Consider the following 19,945-nt stretch of genomic DNA (forward strand, 5'->3'; position numbering starts at 1 on the left):
GTTAGTGAAGTAGTGCAAGGAAACAGACAAGGAATGGCCCAACCCACCCACATACATATGTATATACATAAAAGCCTACACACGCACTTATACATTCATATACAATTCAAAGTATACATACATAAACATGCACAAACATATACCTATATACACATGTACAAATTCATAATTGCAGCCTTCATCCATTTCCATCGCCACCCCAACACACACGAAATAGCATTCCCCCACCTCCAGCGAGGTAATGCCAGGAAAAAAAAAAAAAAAAAAAAAAAAAAAGGCCACATCCATTCGCACCTAGTCTCTAGCTGTTGTGTGTAATGTAATGAAACGAAAGCTCCCATTCCACACCTAGGCCCCACAGACCTTTCCATGGTTTACCCCAGATGCTTCACATGCCCTAGTTCAGTCCACTGACAGCATATCGGCCCCAGTATACCACATTGTTCCAATTCACTCTATTCCTTCCATGCCTTTCACCCTCCTTTATGTTCAGGCCCCGATCGCTCAAAATCTTTTTCACTCCATCCTTCCACCTCCAGTTTGGTCTCCTGCTTCTCCTTCTTCCCTCCACTTCTGACACACATATCCTCTTTGTCAATCTTTCCTTACACATTCTCTCCATGTGTCCAAAGCATTTCAACACACCCTCCTCTGCTCTCTCAACCACAATTCCTTTTTTATTACTATCACACATCTCTCTTACCCTTTCAATACTTACTCGATCAAACCACCTCATCACACATTGTCCTCAAATGTTTCATTTCCAACACATCCATCCTCCTCCGCACAACCCAAACTATGGCCCATGCCTCGCAACCGTATAACATTGTTGGAACCACTATTCCTTCAAACATACCCAAGTTTGCTCTCCAAGATAACATTCTTGCCTTCTACACATTCTTCAACGCTCCTAGAAACTTCGCCTCCTCCCCCACCCTGTGACTCACTTCTGCTTCTATATGTTGCTAAGTCCACTCCCAGATATCTAAAACACTTCACTTCCTCCAGTTTTTCACCATTCAAACTTACCTCCCAATTATGTATATATCAACAAATATACATAAACATACACATATATACATGTACATATACTTGCTTCCCTTCATCCATTCCTGGAGCAACCCTACCATACAGGAAACAGCATCGCTACCCCCTGCTTCAGCGAGGCAGCACTTATGATTTCAATAAAAACTTGCTGCTTCAAACAGCTTTTGTCCCACACCATATATCTGTAACATCTTCTACAAAGTATTTATAACAACTCTTAACATATACTTCCTCCAGATCCATAAATGCCAAATGTAAATCCTTCAGTTTCTCTGGGTATTTCTAACAGAGATTTTTCAAATCAAACACCTGATCCACAAATCATCTTACACTCCTGAAACCACATTGCTCCCCCCTATTTTGATGCTTTGTGCATGATATCACCCTCTCAATCAACAGTCTCCCATACAACATACTAATCAAAACATTCATTTTTGCCCCCTCCCTGCCTTTATACAACTGCACTTCACCATGATCCATAAATACACTGAAAATCTTACCTAATCAATCAACATTACAGTCAACCTTTCTTAAATTCAGCTGCAATCCCATTCATTTCGCAACTGTGTTACAGTACTTCATCTTATGCAGGCTTTCAGAACTTCTTCTCTTTCTACCAAACTACTTGTGATGACTCTTGCTCTGAATATTACTATGTTCTAAACACTCCACTTCTGCCACCCTTAAGTGCAATTCATCTTTAGCCTGTTCAGTGAAAAGTGTTTCCAACATTAAAATAATGCCATATCTATCAAATCAGCTTGATAATCATCCTTTGATATTAATAACTAAGATTTGTAAAGCTGATAAAAAAAAAATATATAGTTAGTTTTCCTCTCATAAATGTATATCATGTACATTCTTTAAAGACAGTTAGAGAGGCAGCACTAAAAAAAGATGAACAGCCTCATTTGTTCGCATTCAACCTCTCGCTGTCATATATAATGCACCAACACTAAAGTCCTCCAACCCTCGATACACAACCAGGCACCGCAGACCTTTCTGCGGTTTCCCCGACCACTTCATTTGTCGTAGTTAAAGTCCCCAGACATCATATCATACCCTGTAAACCAAATAATTTCAATTCATTCCATCATGTGTATTCCTCAAACGCTCCTGTATGATCAGGCCCTGACACTTCAAAACCTCTTTCACCTCATCCTTCCCTCTCCAATTTGCCTTCTCTATGTCCCCTATAATTCTGCCACATATACTCTCTTTGTCAACCTCTCCATATGTCCAATCCGTTTCAGCACACCTTCTCCAACTCTCAACCATATTCTTGTTACTACCTTATCTCTCTTTCACTCATTTTTTCTTACTTGATCAAACCCTATCACACAACATACATACCATCCTCAAACAACTTTCCAACACAATCACTCTCCTCCATACTTTGATGGGACTCCATATCAAACCCTTGTGAATACTATATTATTAAAAAATATCCACCTTTACCCTCAGAGACAATGACCTCTTTTTTTACACATTTCTCAATGCACCTAAAACATTTACCCAATAACCCACCCTAGTTAACTTTAGATCCCATAATTCCATATGCTACTATGTTCACTCCTAGACATCTTCAAATTCTCTCCAATTAAATCAACACTCCAACTAACCTGTCTTTCTGCACTGCTAAACATTTACTCCAACTAACCTGTCTTTCTGTCCTGCTAAACATTTAGTCACATTTCCTTACAATTTTCTCCTTTAACGCTCTCCATGCTTAGACACCAGCAACAGAAGTGTCTTATTCAAATCTGCCATCAGTACCAAGCCATCAGCAAACACTGATTGACTTACCTCCCAGACCCCTCAACTCCTGACAGACTGCTGGTCTGCCTGTCACCCGTATCAAAATGTTGTTAATAATCAGCAGTTCTATAAATACAAAAACATCATGCACTATGCTGTGGACAACTCTGTAAGTTTCAGAAAGGGTTCAACTGAGAGAATAACATGGTGATGAAAGCCTTTCAAAAGAGGGTGTTCAAATCTGTTCTGAGAATCATCTGCTAATTATGTGGTTCCAATTATGAGATCTAAACCAGACTTTAAATAATGATAAATCAGTGCACAAGATTTTTTTCAAATGCAATGAAAAATGAAAAGCCAGCCTACTGTGCCATTTTCAAAATATAATTATCTAAGATCCAAACAATATTGCTTACATGGCCTAAGCATGGATGAACCTAAAAATTACAAATGATTTAGAAATATCTATGACAATAATATGATTAATACTGGTACTAATCCTTAATATAATCAATTTCATGTTTTCAGAGAGAGAGAGAATCTTGTTAAAATCATTATACTATTAATAATGACATCTAAAAACCAACAAAAATACATCTGAATTATCTACACTAGTTATTTGCAAACCATGACCCCATTGTCCAATAAAGAAGTAAATGCTTTATCAGTGTTATGTTTGTTAGGGTGTGAGGAATCTGGAAACAAAAAGATCTGTCAGCAAGTGGAATTATTGCTGAAGCATAAGGTTGTGGTAAGCTTCATTATTTCTATTTGGGGGCCGATGGTTAGTTATGGAGTGTTTTAGGTGTGAGGGGTTTAGTCCTTTTTCACACAATTGAGGGTCAAGCAAGTAGAAGTATGTTTGTACTGGGATGATCTTTGTTTCATTGTGGTAAGTGTTGAGTACTTGTGGTTGCTAAGATGCCAGTGATTGTTCTGACTGTTCCAAGAGGCTTAAATGAATTAGCTACCAGTGATTGTTCAGAGTGGCTCAAATGAGTTAATTCAAACAAGGTAAAATTCAAGCAATAAGAAATAAAGGATCAACTCAATATTTTGCTGGACATCATGTACATGACTTGGCAAAGTAGTTCATACTGTACTGGTGTTTCAAATTGATCCATTTTCAAATCAAAACTTTATGCAAAATGACTAAGTAATAAAAAACTACTTAATCACCTTTCAGTCATTACTGGATAACAACATCTAGCATTGATTCCAAACCTATCTGAGGGTAACAAAACTGCAAACCACGCAAAACATTACTTGCTCAGCAGCATCAATCATTCAACATTTACACAATGAAAAAAAAAAATATCCTACCTATAAAATCCTTCAACATACTTGGCACTCAATTCAATGCAACAAAACTGAACCCCTCACATCCAAACAACTCCATAACTAACCATCCACCCTCAAACAGAAATAAAAAGCCTACCCCTGCCTCATACTCCCAGATCCCCCCACCCTTGCCCAACAATCATACCACTGACAAAACATATACATAAACATCACCCAACCATACATTTACTGATCTGAAACCAAACTCCCCTGACATAAAAGAAGTATGGATTCTTGTCCATGCTCTGGAAATGACCATTGCTAAAAATATCAATTCAACAAATCTCAAGGCCCTTCATGCCCATCATGAAACTACCACAATGAAGACACCAAACACTTAATGCTCAACTACCCTACTCCAGAGCTGCCAACCTTGTCAAACAAAAAAAAGATGGCAAAAATATGGAATTTTTAGGGGAAAAAATGGCAAAGCGAAACTTACAACCACACGCAATACAGGCTGCACTTTCAATACAGGAAACTGTGATGTCCAGTGCTCAAGCTATCATCTCTCATCTGTTTATCTACATGTAAAGTCCACAATTCATTACTTTAAAACCAACAAAGTATCTAGTCAGTAGTGTTTCCTTTTTGGTCCATGAACGAAGTCAACAGAGGTTCTAATATCTGTTTGTTCACACATAGTATGTCCTAGAGAGCTTTTTGTTACAAGCAGTGGTTGCCTGTTTGCATTTCTCCAGAGGCCTTTCACTGAACTTACTTGATGACGATTATTATCTTAAGCACTGCTAAACACTGTCCGTGAGGAAATCTGATGTTTGTGCGCCAATACTTGAGCAAATTTCAGTGGTTTTTCCTTGCCAGACTAAAAATTCTCTCATCTTCAGCATTATTGTGAAACACTGACAGGATAGTAAACATGATTCTGGGAAGATTTACATACTTTTCCTTATAATAAGACTTGTTTTTAAGTTGTGAAATGGTCATCTGCAACTCATCAGCTCTTTGGCCAAGATGTACACCTTCAAGCTGATCTACCTGGAAGTGAACAAATTCAAGTTCAAGTTCACTGTTTGCTCTTCCATGAAGTGGAATTTCCTCACAAAGTAAAGCATTGATGCAAAATCTGTATCTATTCTCTTCCTTGGGTCAACAACACTTGCATTCTGAATCACCTCATTCTTCAGTGGGAACTTCTTGAGCACATAATCATCATTCCCCAAGATGAGATCCTCATCTGGTCATTGATTACACTTTTCCCTATAACTGCACTGTTCAGGTGATGGAGAACTTGCAATCACTAAAGGCCTCACAAAGTGAATCAGTATCTCTTGTAGGAAGAACTGAAACTTATGCAAAGCATGGACCTTTGATGCTTCTACTTGCAGCTCAAGATTGAGTTTGTTGAATAAGGGCATGGTTTTAAGGAGGAACATACAAGTTGTAAAAATTAAGTCTTGTAAGGAACTTACCAGCTTTATCCACAGAAACACTTACTACACAGTCTGCACTAGAAGAGAAATCAGCCTTTTCCCTGCTGCCAATCAATGTAGCTTCAGATGAAGCCTTCTTTCTGTGGCACAATCACCACTTGTCGAGACCTTCTATTTCTGTGACTCCATTGGAGTGTCATAATCTACATTCCTTAGCTTTCCTGTGAACCCTGCTTTTTTGGAGAAGTACTGTTTCAAAGGCTCTCATGGTTCAGTAAGTCTAGTTAGTGCCCTTTCCAAAGACAACTAGCAAGTGCACACATTTCAAGATTGCATGCTGTTCAACAATGCACAAGGTTTGAATCTCCCTGAATTCTTTTTGGTGCTGACTAAAAGATTGCTTCAAGCAATAATAAACAGGAACAATTAAGTCGACTGGCGAAAATGGCAGCTGACTAGCTCCTTTCTCAGCAGCAAGATGACAAAGATAACAAGGCCATCCCATTATAAAAGCATCTAGACTTTTCTTCTTTACAAAGGCACCTAACCATTCTACTCTTCTATCATGACAGCTGCAAAACAAATGACAATTTTCCACGGGATCTTATTTTGCTATGACACCATTAAGAAGCTGAAAGATGTTTCTTCCAGTAGATTGTTCCTTTGTGGTAGCAATTTCCAGGTGGACACTTAAGAACTGTGTTCACGTCAGACTCAAAGTATCGCACAATAACAGGATATAACTGCTCCTGTGCCCGACAATATGAGCTGCCATCTGTTGACATAAAGAATGGTGCTTCTCTGATCTTCTTCAGGATTTCAGCTGTTAAAAGATATAAAAAACATACAGTCAATGCTACTTGAATCTGTATGTAGGATTAATTAATGTGTAACCCATGCATGAATCATTAATCAACTCACAATAGTAAAGCATTGGACAATGTTGGATAGCATAAATGAAAATAAAAAAATCATAAACTAGATATGTTTGTTGCACACAACGCAAATGTATACTCCAAACAGTCATGCATTAACTGAGAAGGAAATGGTGTGACTGCTGATGACCGTATATTCATATATATGTTGAATCAATGGGTGCAATCAATCAATGTGCCTTCCCAACAAAGTGGGGATTGGCAACTATGGCACATCATTTCTCCCTATCTTCTGTACCTCTGACCAATGCTCCTATACTTCCTTTCTTACCAAATGTTACTTCTTTTAAATTGTTTAATCACCTTATCCTTTGTATGCTGCAGAGTTTTTCCATACACTTATCAAAACCTTTGGTGAAGTTTTAGATTTACACATGACCATAGTTTTAGTCTTGAAAACACTGATGTTAAGGTCATAATCTCCTTTCCTGACTAGATTACTGATGATTTCTTGCAAATCACTTACAATGGGGGCAGCAAACAAAAATCGATAGAGGTGTTGATCAAAACACATCAGAACTACAAACAAAATCTGGAACTATGAGGGCAGCTGATCTGCTTTTTATTGTTTAAATTGGTTTATATCTAAATCTACATTAGATCTAGATTTACATTATGAAAAACATCAAATTGAGAAATGGAAGTAAACATACCTTTGTCCTTTTGGCCAAGAGTCCTAGCTATGGCTGTTGTTTTGGTTCTTTGGGAGGCAAACTTCAAAGAAACAGAGCTGTCTGGAAACATGACTTTTGAAAAGGTCACTCAGGTGACTGAAGCAGCAAATACACTATTGTGTTCAATAAGAAAGTTATCAGTTTATGCTCTGTTTTATTATGTGATCAGTCTGTTGATGTTAGAACTGTCCAATGCTACCATTGCTTCCTGAATGTTCTGCATGGGATGTTTTTTTCCTGTTCAGGTGGGCCTGAATGTCCTTTGCTCATCTGTGTGTAATAATAAAATCTGAAGCACAATCTTGACAGGCGGTAAATTCATCCTTTCTCGATCGCACAATGCAGGGCCATTTCCTGGTGTATTCCAACTGAAAAATCTGCTTCTTCCTACTGATTTTGTATCCAAAATCGATGCTATGATAAAGTGACTTCACTCTTCTCCAGCACATCGACAACTCGCTCTATGATGCATAGCATGATATGTGATACGAACAACAGCATGCCAAAACTTCAAAACATGAGGACTAAGTTTTCCCCACCTGGGAGATGGCTGTAACATTTTGACCTCTTCAAACTCTTCCATTAAGAATCTGTATCTGTCTAAAAAATTTTCCTTATTATATCAATTTTTAAATGTTTTACATACACATGATCTGGAATTTGTAATGGTAATATGAACATTTTTGTTGGTTTGTTTGATATGAACCATGCAAAATTTTCCAAGAAAAGATTGGGTTTATACATAATAGTTCATTTTACCCCAGATAATTAATGGTCGACGCCCAAATAAACTGATGGATGATGTAACTTAGGGGCTGAGGAATTAATTTTTCCAGCAAATCTTTTTTTGTTATTGCTAGAATATCTTAGTAAATTAAATTTCACTTCTCTGAAGAACAGCAAAAGATGGAAGGGAACTAGTAATTTCTTAATCCACTTCTATACATGATAATTTTGCATTACTTTTTGAAGCCTCAGGAGGTCCTGGCCTAAGAGTAGGACTAGCCCAGTAACAAGCTGAAGATATGATCAGACAGTAAGACCGACCGTGCAGTCACTGTCACGAAATGGTAGGTAATTGACCAACGTCCTACTGTTATTTTGTACACTGCATCAGTACTTGCGTGCACTATATATATTGAACAGTGCACCCCTGTGAACTTCCCATAAATCACATACAAAATACATGTACAATTCATGAAAATACGACCAGAATTTTAAAAAAAAATCTATTTTACTAAGAAAAACTTTACTGCCATATTTACCTAAAAAAAATAATAAATACTGCAAAAATGTAATGGTTGGCAGCTCTGCTACTCTCTATCCACAAAGACATTCCCACTTCAACACACTTTATGATCTATGGTCCTGCCCAATGGATGGGGCTGGCTTCCTGATGATAAATTACAATCAACAAACAGGAACCTCTAATAACTAGGTGATACATATGCACATATACTACTGGGTTTTACTGGACTTCACCAAAGTCACCTTTGGCGAGGCTGTATCTTTGTCAGTTGATGAAACAGAGTACAGTATCATCACAGAACTTCTAGCTGCTAAGGAGTTCATCCTGTCCCTGCTACTGAATGTAGCAAAGCCTTGGAGCTGCAGGAGCTCTTGGATCACTGAGAAGGGGTCCTGGGGTTATATAACAATAATAATATTACTGGGTGACAAGTATGAAAAAGATATAAAATAAAAAATCACTGGGGTCTAAACATTCAGGATGGCAAATGGTGTGACGTGGATAGAACATAATGCAATGAGGTGGTATATATGTGTGTGACATGTTATCAAGGGAGTGAATCATGAGTTAGTTTGTGAGGTTGGCTGGCTCTGGTTTTGGTGCATTACACATGATTGCCAGAGACAGTAAGTGTCCCAATGAAGCCATCTGTTACTGATGCTAACTCACCATAGCATGGGAAGCAATAACGGCAAATTTCAACACTTAAGGTGTAAAAGTACAGTCAATCAGAATATCATAATAAGTGATCAAAGGATACTTTGTGTATATGAAAAAAAAAAAAAAAAAAAAAAAAAAAAAAAAAAAAGGGGGGAGGGAGATTATCCAAAAGTCTGACATTTTGATGGAGGGTACCCCGTGTTCCTATTTGACTCAAGTCAATTTCTACTGTTTATTCTTTCCATGAATGCATCCATGAAAAAAAGGTCTGCTTTCATCTATAAAATCTAAAATAATAAGTTAAACTAATGCTAAAATAAATGTGAAAACAAATTTCATAAATATCCCCATCTGCCTCCATTCAAGTTTCTACAAAACTAATAGTCATTTCATCCCGATGCTACCTAAACATCTATGTTTAGAGGGCAAAAATTAGATAAAAAAAAAAAAAAAAAAATAAAAAAGAATTTTCAAATTACCCAGCAAAACTAACGCCCTAACATTTCTAACAGAACACTCATCCCTTAAGCATTGCTTGTATAGGTTTTGTGAAGTACTTTATTTGGTAACTTTAAACACTTCACTTATACCTAAGTGCTTCATCTTGAATATACTTATAAAACATTCCCCTGGACTACGAATAGCCAGAAATAAGATTTAACTTACGTCATTTCACTTGAGTAAGGTGTCATTCATCTTTACACCAGTGATGCAGTCTGGAGCTGCCAGATGAGCAACCACCATAGCCAGTACCAGCAAATTCTGCCTCGCAACTAGGAATGAACCCAGTTCTCTGACTGAGGAAATGCAGAAAGTGGTCCCATTTATTACCCCTTCCCTCCCAAATGAATAGAGTGGCTTTAGCTACTATAAGCAGGCTGAAAACATTTCTTTTTTCTAAAGGGAATATTTCCCACAATAAATGAAAACAAACACCCATAAAATCTTAAGAACTACACTCCTAATTATGTAAGGAAGAGCCCCTAAGCTTCTATGAACCTATCGCTATGCAATTCTGATTGCTGTTTCCAAACTGCTACCCTACTGTTATGACAATCATAAGGAGAAGCCCTTTCATCCCATAAAATGAAAAAGAATTTGTACTCACCATTCCTCCTCTTTGTGGTTGACAAAGAACTCATTTAGCTGTTGCCTTTTAAATTCAAGCTTATATTCTGAGTACTTCCTAAGGGCTTCTTCTTCTGTAATGGAGTCATCACACTGCTCCATAAAAGCCTTGAAAGTCATCATTGGGGGCTGTGTTGGGCCAAGTTCATCAAGTCTGTTGAAACAAAACATAATATCATAAACTCTAAAACAGGCATGCTAGAAACACAGTGATGTATTTAAAAAATATGCACAATGATGAAAATACTTAAAATTTCACATTTCATTAGAATTCATTTCAATTTCATGAAACCAAGAAGCTATTCCTGGTAATGAAAATAATGCAGATTTATTCATGCTAACTACTAACTATACAATCAGCAATTTTAAGACAAGCCATTGTCTACAGATGGGGAAGTGCAAAGTATTGTATACAGCTCACTTTATGCTTTGCCCTATTTTATGGTTTTTTCCATACCTCATTGCCATTTCCCACATTAGTGAGGTAAAGCCAGGAACAAATGAAGAAAGACTGCATTCACTCACATCCATTCTCTAGCTGCCATGTGTAGCGCACTGAATCCACAGCTCCCTACGTACAATCAGGCACCACAGACCTTTCTATGGTTAATCCTAGCCACTTCACATGCCCTGGTTCAGTCCACCAACAGTACATCAACCCCTCTATATCACACCATTCCCATTCCCTCTATCTCGAGCACACCTTTCACCCTTCAGCATGTTTTAGCCCTAATCACTCAAAATCTTCTTCACTCAATCCTTCCATCTCTAATTTGGTGTCCCCATTCTCCTTGTACTGACAGACATACCCAAAAGATTTGTCTGTTCACCCATCTTATGACTCATTTCTGTTACCATGGTTCCATTCACTGCTATGTCCACTCTCAAGTATCTAAACATTTCACTTACTCCAATTTTTCTCAATCAAAACTCACCCCCTCAATAACCTGTCCCTCAACTCTGTTAGTCCTAAAAACCCTTGCTTTTATTCACATCTATTCTCAGCTTCCTCCTTTTACACACACTTCCAAACTCATTCACCTATTTCTGCAGTTTTTCATACAAATCTGCCAAGTGCCATGTCATCAGCAAACAACTTACTCACTGCCCAGGCACTCCCATTCCCTACAGACTGTATGCTCTTCCCTTTCTCCTAGACTTGCACTTACATCCCTCACCACCCCATCCATAAACAAATTAAACAATCATGGTGACATCACACACCCCAGCCACAGACCAAACTTCACTTGGAGGCACTAACTCTTGCATCTTTCCCCTAGTACACATGCCTTACACCCTTGATAAAAAACTTTCACTGCAGTAGTAGCTTTACTCTCATGCTATATATTCTTTCGACCTTCCCCAAGGCATTTCTTAACACTATAATATGCTTTCTCCATATCCATAAATGCCATATCTGTTTCTCCCACATATTCCTTGAAACAAACACCTGATCCACACATCCTCTACCACTTCAGAAACCAGTGTTCCTTCCAAATCTAATGCTCTGTACATGCCATCAGCCCTTTCAATCATTACTCTCCCACACAACTTACCAAGTACACTCAACAAACTTACGCCTATATAATCTGATCAGTCACATTTGTCCCCCTTGCCTTTATACAATGGCACTATACATGCCTTCCATCAATCTGCAGGCAACTCAATATGACCCATATATACACTGAAAATGCTAATTAACCAATCAACAATAAATTCATCTTTCTTTTAAGAAATCTGACTGCAATACCATCCCCTCCAGCTGTCTTGCCACATTTCATCATTTGCAAGGCTTTCACCACCTCTTCTCTCTTCACTAAACCACTATCAATGACTCTCACTTCACATACCATACCAACTCGAACACCCTACGACTGCCGCCCTATCATCAAATACATTCAACAGTCCTTTAAGTTACTCATTGCATCTTGTCCTCATTTCATGAATACCTATTACCACATCCCTCTTTGCACCCATCACTGATCTTCCAATTTGTTCTATTTTCACATATCATTAGCCTCCTGCCAAATATTAAATTCTCCTAAAGGTTCACTTTATCAGTTTTTCATTCCATGAATCACAACCCTTTCTAATCTGCCCATCTCCCATCTTTCACATGCTACAAGCATCTCTCACATATGCCAGCACTGCTTCTGTAAATACCTTACATTCCTCATCCACTCCCCTAGGTTCACTCACTCTCGCTTTTAGCCATTCTGCAGTCAATCTCTCCAAGTATTTCTTCAAACAAGTCTCTTTTCCAAGCTCCTTTACCCTCACCACTCTCTTCTCAGCACTTTTGCCATTATGCACTAATTCTCTCCCTAGTATTTCTTCAAACAAGTCTCTTCCAAGCTCACTTGCTCTCACCACTGTCTTCTCAATGATAATGTTTCCTCTTTTCTAAATACCTGTAGATCTTCACCCTAACCTCTAGGCAAATTGGCAACCAAAAGTATCTCTTTTAAACATCTATCAATTAATATGTAGTCCAATTTTAAAGCAGGAATTCCCAATCAACAGTCTTTTTTCAGCACACAACTTCAAATGCTGTTCACTATTTCCATTCACTTTACTTAATACCTCATGCCCCCCAATTACACCCTCAACTGCCATGTTATTCACCTTTGCATTTACATCACACATCACTAACACCTGGTCTCTTTCATCAAAACTACAAACAAACTTACTCAGTTGCTTCCAAAACACTTGCCTCTCATGGCCAAGCGCATAAGCACTATTAATCACCTATCTCTCCCCATCAAGTTTCATTCTAACCTACATCAGTCAAAATTTTACTTTCATACACTCACACATTGCTGCACAACTGCTCCACAGAAGAGCTACTCCTTCCTTAGCTATTGCCCTCTCACCAACCACTCTCTACTCTAAAACATCTCTAAATTATTCTTTTCCTTTACCTTTGAGCTGTTTCACTTAAAGAAAAAAAAAAAAAGTTTCTTTTCTAACATACTACCTACCTCTCCTACCTTCTCATTTTGGTTACATCCACTCATTCAAACATCCCAGCTGGAGACTCAAGGTGGTTGAGCACTCCCTGCCTGACTCCTACAGTTCCATCTTTTAGAAAATAAAATATGAGGGGAGGGGATCCAGCCCCCACTCCTGGGGTGCCCTCTTTGGTCGCCTTCAATGGCATGCAGAGAACATGAAGGTAAAATTCTTTCTCCTATACCCAATGTCCAACTAGAAACTGGCTAGGAAGAGGGAATAATAGTACAAATACTGTATGTCATAAAAAAAGATTTTATTTACAGCAACTAACTACAGGAGCTAGATGGCTTCCTAACCCTATCATCAAATCAACAAGTGACCCCATTTCAGGCTAATTAATGATCTTCCCTATGTGCAAAATTGTGTTATACTTGGGAACATACTAAAAAGATATCAAATAAAAATTATGCATACTCAGAGAAAGGTGGAATGCATATTCAATGCAGTACCAAGAGAATGAGAAACATGCAGAGCAACTTCACAAACATTCAAAAGATGAGACTCATGGATGAAATTCCAGATGAACCTCAAATACACGAAAATGCTAAAGGAGTAAAGTAGCTATGGAGAAATACAGCATCATGCAAAACTCAAGACGTGTTGAGTAGAGTCATGGCAGTCTAGAGAGACAAGACATTATCCCACAAGCTGGAAAAGTGATGAGTGCTACATGCTAGCCCTACCATCATGGCAGAATCTCATTGTACATGCTCATAGGTACATACCAGGATTCATAGAACACCTTTCAATTACCTACTCAGGGAGGGGAAAAAAATACATTCTTTAAAAGCAAACATCACATCAGAAGGAAATTTTTCAGCTTCTCATTACAACATGAAGTATAGAAAACAAATCTAACAAAGTAATGGTAGTTCTTGACACCATGCAAAGGATAAATACACCAAAGACAACAAAAACTGTAATGGTCTGCCCATTAGTTTTCAAGCACTTTAAGAACTGTTTGTGCCATTAAATGCATATTCTGTGAAAGGATACAAATCATTCATTACTCACCTTCCTGCACCACCTGCATGACCAGCTGGATGACCGTAATCCTGGCCATAAGCCCCTCCATAAGACCCATAGCTAGCAGCTGTGCCCCCAGAATTATCATATGGATACCTTCTATCATCCCTAGTTGATAAAAAAAAAAAAAAGAATATTGAATGAGCACATTTCCTAAATCGATTAAAGTCAATTTTTCAAATACATGTTCACTACTACTTGCCTTAGCTCACTTGCATCAGTTACAGACATCCGAGCTCTCAAGGAAAAATCCCTAAACTAATTTCCCATTTGCTCCTTTTGAACTTGCCTTAGCTCACTTGCATCAGTTACAGACATCCGAGCTCTCAAGGAAATATCCCTAAACTAATTTCCCATTTGCTCCTTTTGAAAAGTACTAACACACGATGGGAGAATTTCCAGCCTCCTGCTCCCATCCTACTTCACTTCCTTTTACCATATACAAGAGATATGAGAATAGTATCTTTTTCAATCTCCTATCTCCAATGATAGGTAATTGCTTCCACTGTACTACATCCTATTTTCGAATGGCTTGCAGGTATTCTATATTTCTTTTTGACAGGGAGGATGATCTGGGTTCAGTGAAGCACATGAACTGTCTGTACAAGATGCCTCGGCACCTGACAACCATTATGCTCAGTTTACATAACTCTTGCATGTTTTATTTTGTAATAGCAACACAATTCACACTTTGGAGACTTTGTAGCATGATACCAAGCATATAACATATAGTGATTACATGAAATGTCTCACTGGACACCTTTATCTTTATCATTTTCGAACATACTACTTATTATGTCTGATTTACAAAATTTTCACCTACATTATTCACACCATCATTATCAACCAAAGGTGTCCTGTGAAATATTTCATGTAATCAATATCTGTTATTTGCCTGATATGCTACAGTCTCCAAAATGTGAACTGTGTTACCATTACAAAATGACCTGAGCCATCTACATATATGCTTGCCATCACTTGTTCTAGAACATTCCACACTTATTTCCTTTATATATACAAATATCAATATCATCTACCTACTATGATAAAAATCACATACAACAATCACAGAATCAATATCTCTATCACTGCCATTAATACCCCAGCAGCAATCACTACTGGGCTGAGCATATATGACTCCACAGCAAACTGTGAAAATTGGCATTCAAACAAACTTGGGAGGGACAGGGCTGTATCTTCTCCATGTTATGTGGACCTCATTATCAAACCCCTTAGGGATGGATCTAAAGGGACAGGAATGGCCCAATTACATCTGGGCAATACTTCAGGACTTGGACAAACATCTGAGGTGTGCTGTAACTATCTTTTTTTGTGTGACAATTATGGAGCCTTGCTGCCTATGGAAACACTGCCCTGAGTTACCCTCTGCCAGTGACCTATCAAGGGTCAGGCACAAAAGGATTCAAAGCAGGCACTGGAGTCAACCAGTTATGCCAAGTGCTAAGTGTTGAGAAACTGAGGGTGATGGCACTGAATGGGAATGGGATGACTGGTGAGAGTAAAAGGATGGAGACCGTGGAGTGCTTTTAAAGTTTTAGCATGGATGTGCTAGGGATTTGGCAAACCCATATCCTTGAGCAGGGTGTGTGGAGTGAAAATGGAAATGATGAATACAAGCTATGGGAGGGTACAGGAGGAGGTGTGGTATAGACGGGAATGAAAAAACTATCGGGAGGAGGAAAAAGAAGGATGTGCAATTCGGCTATTTCCATGAGAATGGGAGGGTGTAACAGAGCATGGATGGAATGGATTACTGTGATATACCCGCAAATATCTTTTCAACAAACAAAAACTTACCAGTCTGGTCTCACTCTCTTAACTGGAGGAGACATGTCATGTCGACTTGGTGAATATCGGTCTCTAGATCTTCCATAATCCCTGCTGTACTCTCGGCGAGATGAACCACGCTCTCTGCCTCCCCAGTTATCTCGACTCCTAAGTCAGACAAATATCCAAAATATGGAACAATTTATTATGAAAAGACTTGTACACCACATGAGCATTTCAACAACTATAAATGAGTACATAATACAGCATACAGAACAAAATTTCGCTAATAATAAATCAACACAACTTGCTCAAGTATGAATAATTCCCTTGAAATGGTTCCTATGATCTGTACTGTCCTATGATAATACAAGCGAGCCATCTTTAGGAAAAAATTGCTTTTGAAAAATCACAAAAACAAATTCAATTTTCATATACTTCTTTTCATATTAGCAATAGCAAATTTAATCTTTCCCATGCCATTTACAGTCTCTGATATAAAAGTTCTGACAAAAACAACTCGCTTGGAAATCAAATGGGCCAAAAATGGGATCAAAATAGCCTCTTTTTTAGCCTCAAAAACAACACATTCATTTCAAGTATTTTATAAAGTTACATGTCCTGGGAATTCTGGCTGGTGTAGCAATTGCTTCCTCTTGTTTTTCTCCATTCAAACTTACACCCCAACTAACCTGTCCCTCAAGCCTGCTAAACCTAATTTCCTTACTTTTATTCACATTCACTCTCACCTTTCTCCTTTCACACACACACACTTCCAAAGTCAATCGCCGACTTCAGCATTTTCTCACTCAAATCTGGTGGCAGTGCTGTTTCATCACTTCCCAGGCCCTCTCACTCACCACAGATTGCATATTTGTCCCCTCTCTTCAAGACTCTTGCCTTAACCTTCCTCACCACCCCTTCCATAAGCAAATTAAACAACCATGGTGACATCGGAAACCCCTGCTGCAGGCCAACCTTCACTTGGAACCATTCATTCTTCACTCTTCCAATTTGTACATGAGCATTAGACCCTTGATAAAAACTCCTCACTGCTTCTAGCAGAATACCTCGTCTTATACTCTTCAGACCTTCCACAAAGCATCTCTATCAACCCTAAGTCTTCTCCATATCTATAAAAGTCCCTTATAAATGCATCAGTTCTGAATATTTCTCATATACATTCTTTAAAGCAAACACCTATTCAACACATCCTCTACCACACTGCTCCTTCCTAATGAGGCTCTGTACATGCCTTCACCCAATCAAGCAATGCCCTATCATATAACTCATTCTATCTCCTCTATATATTATAAGCCTATATTCTACCATACTTATTAATAAACCAGGTATACAGAAATATCTTTGTAGAGTCTTATGAACCAAAAAGTTCTAACCTATCTGACCATTCCTCTCTAGCACTTCGTCTACTGTCTTCTCGACGATCCCTTGTACTGCTGCTGCTGGTGTACTCTGATCGCTCTCCACGAAATTTATCTCGGCGTCGTCTTTCATATTCATCATCACTGTCTCCCATGTTTCTGTCAAGTAAAAAAAAAAATTATTCAACTTCCTCCTCAATGTAACACTCATTTTGTCACAATACAAAGCCTAACTTAGTAGTTAACTACACATTATCCAACACCATACATATATTCATACTTACACCGCATTTTCATTCCCCACTCACAACTTCCTTAATTCCTGGTATACTTTCTTCCTGTAAAGAGCTAATCTTACGACTAATACAATGAAAAAAGACAATCAATATGGAATGCAAACAAAAAGAAAGTGTAATCCAACTAAATGACTGCTGTTCTGAATCAGAGTCTTTCATATAAATCCATAAAAATTCTTAAAAATCAATATGAAAAAGGAAAGACCAACAACACCCTGATTTAACTCTTTGGGGCACACACAAAAAGATAAACCATAAACTGCACAAGTTAAAAACCTATTTTTGCTCCCTCATTCATTATAAACGGAAATTATTCTCCAACTACTAATGTGACATTATGAAGACTGAAAAAATAATGCTTATATGGTGCTCTATCCATGAACATTAGAACTGCACAAACCAACATGATGGAGTCAAAGAACCTTTAAATCATCAGGACCTAAAGGCTCAGGAGCGTGAGAGGAGTATGAGGTATAGAGCGAATTGGAGCGATATAATACAATGACACCCTCACACAAAAGAATACTCTAAAACAAAGACAAAAGCTATGCCAGTAACTCCATATAGCTTTACCTCTAAAACACTTCCATTCTACAAAGGCATTCCCTAAAGAGCAGTTCTTTGTCCAAGTTTCTTCAGCCTCTTCCTACATGACGTCCCATTACCTCCAGCAAACCACAATACGAAGGTCCTCTCATATAAGCAGACGACCTCACAATCACATCACAACACCCTGACACCAAAGCAGCAATGACAAACATGCAAAAACCACATCATAAGACTGGACCAATGGCTCACCCAATGGCTAGGGAAGTAAATTGAAGCTGAATAAATCATTAATCATAGCCTCATCACTATACTATATAGTAATGATACCTAGATAATGATCAGCAAATAATGTGTGCGTGTGGGGGGTTGTTAGCTCTCTAGAGCACCGTTCCCCGGCAAAATAGCGTCCATAATTGGTGAACTCCAGTGCCGTTTCTTGACCTCCCATGCCTCACCCTAAACAGGCCACTGGCACAGGGCAACTCTAGCACTGTGTTCCCGGCAATCCTACATTAATCATTATATAATCCTCATCCTGGCACCATATGTAAACTCTACAGCAGTGGAGACATGTGGCACAGGGGTATATCAATACATGACCAGACAATTACTGATGTAATTACTTCCCAAGCCCCCTCATCCACAACAGACTGGATACTTGACATTCTCTCCAAAACTCTTGCATTCACTTCCTTAACCACCCCATCCATATAAAAATTAAACATTAGCTGGGGGGCGGGGCCGAAGTGCCAGTATCCATGACAAGATGAACAATCATTAAGAATGTCTGGTTCTCCTGGTTAATAATATTCTACTTTGACTAATTGCCACACTTTCGTACGTACAAAACCCTCACCACTTACATCTTATGAGATTTATTCATCTACAATACCTACAATCTGCATCCACTGCCACCATGGTATCACAACCACTACATAACCACTGTAGAAACATAACTACATAATATCTTACCCTTAATAGCAACGCGGAGGTCAACTACACTTTGACCTAAATGTTTCACAATATCTAACGTCCATCTCCCCATTTTAAATACTCACTACCACTGCAAAACAGAATACTCCAATATTCTACGATAAGTACAGCGTGAATTACCTCTATACTATACATACATTTTCACTTATTTGTCCAATGATTTCTATTAATCCTCTCCAACGCCGGATGACATGTCCTGCCCACTCCAGACCAGAGAGCCGACACCACCCGCCCGCCCGCAACACCAAACACGTTAATTATATAGTTTTTCTTTTACAAACTCAGTTATAATACCAATCGAGACAATCCGTCCACTCTTCTGATCAAAATATGTGGTGACTACAAGAGCATTTCCTGTTATTATACTGCTGGGTTAACCCGGTCCACTTTCCAAGCACTAGTGGGTGAGAGACAAGACCATCTTGAAAGCAGAATCATTTTTCCGCGCTATTTCTACCATAGGAGGTTAACTGCCGCCGTGGGAATCACTACAAACGAACCACCTTTACATCTATAATTACCTAATCTGTAGAAGTCATAAGAAAGATGAGGAGCCCGAAGCTCGGGGGTAAAAAAAAACTGTACAAAACCGTCGCCAGGAACGACCAGAGGCCGCGGCGTTTGTCAACAAGTATGGCCGACGACAGCCTCTCAAACCCTGGCTTCCGCTGACACGATGGTTCTCTTCCACGATTGTATAAAATAAAATC

At 38.6% G+C, this 19,945-nt stretch overlaps 1 protein-coding gene across 14 annotated transcripts in view; it reads right to left on the reverse strand.

The window, feature by feature from the left end:
- Positions 1–19,899, reverse strand: part of Ars2 (arsenic resistance protein 2) — a 74,135-nt gene extending 54,236 nt beyond the window's left edge. For 11 of the 14 annotated variants that reach the window (XM_071663585.1, XM_071663581.1, XM_071663584.1 and 8 more), the window contains exons 1-5: positions 19,757–19,898; positions 17,413–17,556; positions 16,046–16,183; positions 14,216–14,335; positions 10,167–10,340 (exon numbers count right to left, since the gene is read on the reverse strand). In XM_071663585.1, coding sequence (XP_071519686.1) covers positions 10,167–10,340; positions 14,216–14,335; positions 16,046–16,183; positions 17,413–17,552 — 572 coding nt within the window. In that variant the 5' untranslated portion in view covers positions 17,553–17,556; positions 19,757–19,898. Of the gene's footprint in view, positions 1–10,166; positions 10,341–14,215; positions 14,336–16,045; positions 16,184–17,412; positions 17,557–19,756 lie in introns of all 14 variants that reach the window. The other 3 variants (XM_071663582.1, XM_071663574.1, XM_071663573.1) reach the window with 2 other exon arrangements.
- Between the last annotated feature and the right edge of the window lie 46 nt (positions 19,900–19,945).

The sequence above is a fragment of the Panulirus ornatus genome, chromosome 7 (assembly GCF_036320965.1).
Source record: "Panulirus ornatus isolate Po-2019 chromosome 7, ASM3632096v1, whole genome shotgun sequence".
In the NCBI taxonomy this organism is placed as follows: Eukaryota; Metazoa; Arthropoda; class Malacostraca; order Decapoda; family Palinuridae; genus Panulirus; species Panulirus ornatus.